This window comes from Amblyomma maculatum, chromosome 5, assembly GCF_055883805.1.
Source record: "Amblyomma maculatum isolate TAMU_Amacu chromosome 5, ASM5588380v1, whole genome shotgun sequence".
In the NCBI taxonomy this organism is placed as follows: Eukaryota; Metazoa; Arthropoda; class Arachnida; order Ixodida; family Ixodidae; genus Amblyomma; species Amblyomma maculatum.
The window spans coordinates 147,209,419-147,217,631 of record NC_139348.1 but is presented as its reverse complement, the minus strand read 5'-3'; the positions used below and the strand labels follow the sequence as shown (position 1 = coordinate 147,217,631).

General features: G+C 45.5%; 1 protein-coding gene across 1 annotated transcript; it reads right to left on the bottom strand.

The window, feature by feature from the left end:
- LOC146189884 (solute carrier family 60 member 1-like) lies at positions 1–7,055 on the bottom strand. The gene is made up of 3 exons (XM_084605367.1): positions 6,929–7,055; positions 6,005–6,163; positions 1–1,064 (listed from the first exon to the last, which is right to left on the bottom strand). The coding sequence occupies exons 1-3, from the start codon at positions 7,044–7,046 to the stop codon at positions 1–3; spliced, it is 1,341 nt and encodes a 446-aa protein (XP_084461493.1). The 5' UTR covers positions 7,047–7,055.
- Between the last annotated feature and the right edge of the window lie 1,158 nt (positions 7,056–8,213).

The window sequence follows — 8,213 nt, the reverse complement described above, 5'->3', positions numbered from 1 at the left end:
TCATGTCACGGTGTCGCTAGCTGCTTGATTAGAAGGCGTGGTGTCAGGTTCTACATTGCCATTTTTCTGGTTAAGTTGTTTATGTACAGAAATTATGCCTCTCTTTCCGAGGTAAAAACACATTCCGATAAATATCGTTGTCGACACCATGACGGCTGAAAAGGACACGTACAAGAAGACGTCAGGAGCAGTGTCCAAAAATTGACCCACAAGAAGCGGAGGGGATAAAAATCCAGGTGCTACCGCAACCACGACAATCGACATCATTCTGTTAGTGATGTTTATGCGCTTCGCTACCCAGGCTGTCACCGCTCCGTTAAGAGGACCTTGAGCTAGACCCATAAGAGCACTGACGGCCCAGAGAACGTGATCCCTTTTTGATCCCCACGCCAATAGCAGACTAGCGATAGCAACTAGAACGACATGGGATGCGACCAACACAGAATAGGCGGAGACCTTGACAGTGAAAATAGCAGCGGCCAGGCGACCCGCGGCGAAGCACAGGAAGTAAACGGCTGCAAGGCGAGAGGCCGAAAGTTTCGAAAAGTGCAGGTCGCATTTCACAGCGAACGCTGTTAACATTTGAGACGTTGTGGTTTGAAGGGCGGTGTAGCCCAACATGTAGACACAGAGTAATACTAGCGTGATCCGGGAGAAGCGTTTGTATTCCACCGACGGCTGCATGTTCTCTCCAATATTGTTCACGACGTTGGTCATCCACGTCTTGAAGTTGGTTTTGTCGATAAAGTACAAGATGGTCATGGAAGCTACTATAATCAGCTGGTAGGCACTGGCTATCGCATACGCGTAGTAAATTGTGTTCTTGCTTGAAGGGGCTTTTCCGAGCGTTGTATTCAGAGGTACAACGTCTAAGTCATCTGTATGGTTGAAACTTATACTGGTGACGGTCATCGTTGAATTTTCGATGCCGCCTTCCTGCGTAGACATGAACGGCTGCGAAATTAAAGGAGCCATTAGATAGCCTACGCCGCAGGTGAAGTGGAAGACCTGTAGCGCTGGGCTGGAGTTCTGTGGCCACATCTTCATGATCCAGACATTTGCCCCTGCAATCAAAGAGAAAGACAAAGCCATCCTCACCTTGCTGTTTCCTCAAACGCTCTTCAAATACACCGAGACAACGACTCATTTTGCACTCGCACTAAAATAAGCCTAACTCTGTGCATCTCTTTATGAAAGAGTACTTCACTACTGCCTGACAGAAGAGACGTTCGCATAACCATGGCTGTTAGCAGTGCGCATCGTATACTGGAAGCTGCCACTTATATCAGTAAAATAACTATACACGGCTTGTGCGGGCGAACAGAGCAAAGTGCACAATAATAGAGGTAAGCTTTAGAAGGTTCTAGTCTATGCGCGTAATTATGATGTCACAACGCCATGGGATGTGGAACTCAATGTTAAGCGCACGTGGATGTTGCCACACTAGAGAGAGAAAGAGAGAGAGAGTGAAACAATAGAATAGAATATAAAGGCAGTTAGGTTAAAGGCGATGCCCTGTAGGCTACTCTACACGTGGGGAGGGGAACAAAGGGAGAAAAAGAAAAAAGCGCAAGGAAAGGAGTCTGTCACATGCTCAGAGATCTATAGTAAATGGGGCTGGAGTGCGTACACTTTAAGTCTTGAACTCAATCCCGAGTCCTTTAAAAACTTAAGGAGTGCCTTCACGGCTTTCCTTCCTGGTGAAGGTGTAGTCCAAGAGCTCATAATCTTAGAGTGTTTTAGAGACCGACAGTCTAAGCGGCGGAGTGTAGCAGCGAGGAAGGCACAGTTCAGTTCAGTTCAGTCGTTCAGTCGTGTCCGACTCTTCGTGACATTATGAACCATATTACGCCACGCTTTCCGGTCTCTCACTATCTTCCTAACATCACATAACTTCATCTGCAGTGCCTCGAGGATGCCATCTAACCATCGCATTCGTTGCCTACCCCTTCGCCGGCGCCCCTCAACCTTTCCCAACATCAAATCTTTCTCCAGCGACTCCTCTCTTTTCATCAGATGACCAAAGTAGCTGAGCTTTAACTTTAGAATTTGACCCTCCAATGAGCAGTAAGGGTTTACGGTCGACAATATCGACTGATTTGATCTTCTGGCAGTCCAAGAAGATCCAAGAGTCTTCGCCAGCACCACAATTCAAACGCGTCAATTCTTCGGCGGTCAGCCTTTTTCACAGTCCAACTCTCGCATCCATACATCACAACTGGAAAGACCATAGCACGAGTTATACGGATCTTGGTTGGCAGACTAGTGTCTCTGCTCTTTACTAGGCGGTCAAGGCTAACCATTGCTCTCTTTCCCAGAAGCAGGCGTCTCCTAATTTCATGGCTGCAGTCTCCTTCCGAGGTAATCTTGGAGCCCAAGAACAGAAAATCTGTCACAGCTTCCACTTCTTGTCCATTGATGCTCCAGGACTTGATAGGAAGGCACGCTGAGGCTCAAATTGAGGGCAGTCACAAAGTATGTGCACATTCATATCAACCCACCCGCACTGCTCACACGTTGGAGAGTCTACCATTCCGATGAGATGGAAATATGCGTTTTTGAACGCCACTTTTAGCCACAGGCGACACGGCATTGTAGATTCACAGTGGGGGAGGCCGAATGGTACCTGCTGTTGAAGTAGCAGGTCAAAGCAATGCGAGCGGGACGTCCAGCCTACAGGTGTAGATCATGATTGTCTAATCACGTTTCGCGCGATCAGTCGAAGGTGCCTTGCTGCGTCGGCTCTTATTAATGATATCTCGACAATGTTTGTTGTATCGTGAGCAGATCGAGCAGCATCGTCAGCTAAGTCATTGCCAACAATTCCACTATGGCCTGGTATCCAGTGGTAGATAATTTCGTGACACCTCTTGTTATGTCGGGTGGTGCAGATGTCGAACCTCCGCTACACGTTTCTCATGGTCGCCATGGCTCAAGACCGGTTGAAGACATTTTTGGGTAGGTTTGGAATTCCAGAACAAAGCTCATTTTTGAGGAGTTTATTCAGAGGTACGTTTTACAGCAGCACGATTTGCGGCCAGTTCTGCTCCTGTAGAGGTAGTCTTATGTCAAATTAGATGCTATGTGTTTTCTTGCCTCGCAGGAACGATGAAGACGTATGCAGAACTAGTAGGGGTTACCGAGCCATCCATGTAGATGTGAATACGGTCCCATAGTCATTTTGTAGCATGAACAGTGTCATTTGCTGAAGGGCTGGCTTTGATAAATTCGATTTATTCGATACCCTCGGAATAGCAACGCACACACACAGGAGCATACACCCCAGTGTCACAGAGGTCTTGCTGCCGGAGTGAACTGTTTTGGGATGGATGACTTGTGCATTGCTCTGATCTTTGCAAATGCAGAATGTGGTCTCTGAAGAGGCATGTGTGCAAGGTGATGGTGTGAAACCCTTGAAATATGTCGTATGCGCATTCTGAAAGAGTATCAGTATACGTCGAAAGTGGATGGTGTTTGGCGAGTGTAATACTTCCCAATGTTGATGCGCTCCGAGGGAGGCTCAGGCATGTGCGAAAAGCCTGATTTTGGACTGCCTGTAGGGCACGCAAATTAGTCTTGCATGTGTTTGAAAGTACTGGTGTACTGTACCGCAGGAATACTAAAAATAGTGCTGTCTACAACTGCAGCACTGACTTTACCTAGAAGCCTTATGATTTTGCGCCAAGAAATCAGAGTAAGTTAGTGATGGATGTTAGCTTTTATTTTTCATTAGGGTGCAATGTGGGCTCCATTATAGACTGCTGTCTATCTGAATCCCTAAGAAAAGATCAGTTTTTTAGTAAGAAATGTTATGGCTAGATTATATTAATGTCCTGTGGTGCACTTTTGTTTCATGATTATCCCGCAGAACACTGCAATTTTTATTTGTTGGGGCCACAAACCTCTGCCATGCGGCCTTGTTACTTTGCTTCGAGTGGGCAGAACAATCTTGCGTTCTATGTTTGATCACGTTCAGTGACAATGAGGCAGGACTTTATCCCTTTCTTTGTAGACTATGAGCCTAGAAGCGGACGATGAGAAGAGCAATATTGAGAGGGAGCGGGGATCGATAAAGAGAAAATGAATGGGAATGCGCAGAAGACGGGATTAGTGCGTTAAAGCGGGTTCATTGTAGACTACCGTGCGAACATACCGCAAGAGACGGAGGAAATGCGACAGCGCTTGCGTGTTCCTTCTCTTTTCTTTTATTGTTCCACCTTTGTCTGTTTGCACTATACTGTAGGATAGAAATAAGGCGTGACTCCAGTTGATATGCTTAACCAAGCTGTAGTTGCAAGAGGTGGAGGAAATATTTTTATTTAGTGAGATATATCACCCGCAATTCTTTTCAGTTGATGTCCCCAGTGTAGGACGTCATCGGCAGCCCCCCTTTCGGCGCGCCTGCTGAATCAAGAGTTGTAGGCGTTGTGGGTATGCTTTGGAGAGAGTAGCCTCTCAAGGAGAGGGGATTATGATGAATGATGGGAGTTTGGTGCCACGCAAGGCCTGCAGACTTCCATACTAAGTGGAAGGGTACAACTATAGGGCCGGTTCATGTTGAACGCTGTCCAACATACTTTTTTGAGAAATTGCGGCTAAAAGGCTTCGCCGGGCTGTGGCGCCCACTCTACTGAATGAGTGCGTGCCTGCGTGCGTGCGTGTGTGGGTCCTAGTGCGTGCGTGTGGGTAGGGAGAAGTATGCTTCTCTTGTACCTGTATTACTCAAGCGTGTGTTTGCGTATTGAAGATTATGTGGGCGGTCCCGGCTAGATGCTCCAGCCTCTCCCACTCGTACCCGGTGGTCTCGGGTGAGCATTGCGAGAAGGAATCATTGGCAACCTTGATTGTTTCTCGAAAAGCAACGAAGTTTGGTTAGTGAAATGTTTCACCCTTCTCGCCTCTATTCGAAGTGTTTGATTTGGGACGCGTCCAAACCGAAGAACTTGAGCTTAGTAGGAGAACGTTGTAGCCACCGAGCGAGAAATCTGCGTTTTCTAAAAAAGGCTTTTCAATCACGCTTTCTATTTAGTCGTGTGTCCAGAGCAGTTTTCACAATATTTTGCTATTTACGAATAAAAAAAAAAACGTTTAAGATCACAGCGGCAATCGTATTGCGGGAATGCGCAAGCATTCTTTGTGGAAAAACGAAGAGACACGGAAGAATAGGCTTTCGGTTTGTGACGTCACACTATGACGTAACATCTCATGGAAGTTGGGTACCACGTGACTCCCCTTGGGCGTTGATATTACCCGATTGGCTTTTTCGACTCTGATTGACTTGACGTAACTGGCTCTAATTATTTAACTAATATTTCCGCATGCACCAAATTGTTTCCCCAGCGATATGTTTTCATCCTCTATCTAGTGCAACTATTCGTTTCTTTATCTCTCGTTTCGTTCGAACGTAATCCCGCCGGCAAACCTCTGGTGACACGACATACCCAACGTCTGATTGACTTAACTGGCTGTAATTAATTCTCCATGTACCACTTTTTTTTCGCCAGCGAGATTTTGTTATCCTCTGTCTAATGCAAATATTTTACTCATCACTCCTTTAGTTCAAACGTATTACTGCCGTTGGTACACGACATCCCCGAAGTCTGATTGAGCTAATTGGCTCTAATTAATTGACTAATTACTTTTCATGCAGCAGTTTTTTTCCCAGCAAGATTTTTTTTCATGCTCTACCTAGTGCCGCCATTCGTTCTCTTATGAATCGATTCATTAGAACGTAATTCTGCCGACAAACTTCTGGTGACACGACCTGGAAAACATATCCACTTAAAGCTTACGCATTAATAAAGGCTCTATCAACCTTTGTGGGGAGTGCTCGGATGGCTCTTAGCAGATGAGGACTTTACGTTTCATTAATCCTCCTTCGAGGATTATGTTTTCGACAACGCTGCTAACGTGATCTGCTAGACGCAAACGTTCACTCCGCAAGCAGCTTTACTCTAAAAGCTTGATGAAGTAGGTGTCAGCTGGGCATCACTGTTTCTCTCACCTGTACCGAAGGCACCCCAGCTGAATCCTTCGAAGAAGATTGCAATGTGTGCCACCGCCAAGAATCCACTAAGCGGGATCGCGAGAGCTGTGAAGCTGGACAGCCCGATGGTCAAGATGGATATCACTTGAGTGTTGTACGTGTCGTACAGCTTGCCTCCTGGAAAAGAGTTGGGCACAAAAGGCGCTTGCAAAGAACCAAGACAGGCGTTCTTTGGAGCTAATTTTACTTGCAACCTAATGCATTCAGAACACTGTCAAATGTAACCGCTGAGGGCCATATGAAAAACGAGGTTCCAGGGCCACAGGCGATTTATTGAAATGCTAGCCTCTTTTATTACGTACCGTATAACAAATGTCTTGTTTTGGTTTTAGTGGCTTAACGTGTCAGCGACTCATGCCATGAGAGACGCTGTAGTAGAGGGCTTCGGGAACTTTTGACCACCTGGGGTTCTTTAACATCGCACAGCACAAAGGGGCCTTGCTTTCGCCTCCATGGAAAAGTGGCCGCCGCGGCCAGGATTCGATCCCGCATCCTTGGGTACAGTAGTCGAGCATCATAATGTTTCTGCCATTAATAACAAGTGATCCGCCGTGGTGGTGCAGTGTGGCCATCTCCGGCTGTTAACGCAAACTATGGTATACCTACGTAGAGCTTTTATCACGGTCACCTTAGGTAATCAATACCAGCGTTCAGTTTGAAATATTGATAACGAAGCCCTTTGAAATAAGGATGCATCATTTTTAAATATACTAGAAGAGAATCTGTTTGAATACAATTTGCTTAGCTATAAGTGGGTAGTTTTCTACCGCGCAAGCGTTACTATAGCCATTAATAGCGACAGAAGCCATTGTTGTTACAAAGAGGATTCGGATAAAATTCCTCTCAGTGTCCGTGTAATGAACGGTGCTATAATGAACGTACCAATAAGAGAGCCAGCGAGCACTCCGACGCACCGCGTCGTGATGAGCTGCGAGACGGCCGATAAGCTGGTGTTGTATATCTCTCCGAGCTCCAATAATGCAACACCAGTCATAGCCATAATGAGCCCCTGGGACAAAAAAGCCACGAACATCAATGTCTTATTGTGGTTAGTGATCTGTTCAGGCGAATCCTTCGGGTGTTAAAATGAAGTATATGGTAACCAGAGCAAGTCACATATAGTACTAATAAGGCATGCATCGTGCCAATAGAAAGGCTTTTATATGTTCATTTGAATTTCTTTTAATGAAACTCATGTAATTTAAGCGTAAGTGCATTCGTTTTCGTAAGTAACAGCAACATAATGCGAATACTTTTGCAGCAATAAATGGCAATGAGACTTGTATGCATTACCACAATATTTAGCACAGAATTTGTTTCTGTAATTTATTATTTATAAAACATACTTTCACAAAGGGCACATAACAAGGCAAGCACGTGAAAGACCATGGCGGGAAAGGTGGAACCTCTTCATGCTATGCAGAAAGCGACTTTCAATATATCATCTAGAAACGGTGGGAGAAACTGCAAAGGCTTCTCAGACTTGGAGAGGGCGGCCGAGATGTGCGATTAAACTGTTGTTTGAGAAATACGGAGAAGAAATATCGGTTTGATCAATGAATGCAATTTTTATGAATTAAAGCAGGGAGGATGTTGAATCAGACGGCTGCGGGCTTTCGAGCCCTGTCGGCCTCCGTTGTCAAGGCCACTACCGCCGCTTGAACGGCAGGGCTATAGCAGCCCATAAGTGCTTCGTACTGCTACGTGCTGTGGATATTCTGGAGCCCGGGGTGGATATTGGCGAACATGGCCACAGAATGCTGGTTAGGTGTGCGGTTTCTTTAAGCACACTTTGCCATAATGGTCGACGTAGATGTCGGCATACAGAGTGGCATATGTTACTCTGAACTTAAACATTTTCAGAATGGTTTGCGGATAACCATCTCAGGCGTACGAAACTATATTTATCAAGTATGTGTAAAACGCAAGCCATTAGAGGGTTTACTCTATCTCTTTCTGTGCTACGCCTTTACCTTGATCCTGCCATGCTGGCCTACTATGCTCACACTGTGCGTAGGATTATACGTATGTTATAAACGGTAAGAGAAAACAGGTTTTTTTGTTGATCATTCAGAAATTTGAAAAATAAAAATGAAACGATTGCGCACAAACCTATTCAAGAACAAATATTGTATATATATTATTTCATCAAAAGCACCAGGAGAGC

Coding starts and splice junctions, on each gene's coding strand:
- LOC146189884 (XM_084605367.1), bottom strand. CDS start 7,046: ATGGCTATGACTGGTGTTGCATTATTGGAGCTCGGAGAGATATACAAC. Junction 6,164..6,928: donor GCTCGCTGGCTCTCTTATTG/GTACGTTCATTA, acceptor ACTCTTTTCCAG/GAGGCAAGCTGTACGACACG. Junction 1,065..6,004: donor CTGGGGTGCCTTCGGTACAG/GTGAGAGAAACA, acceptor CTTTGATTGCAG/GGGCAAATGTCTGGATCATG.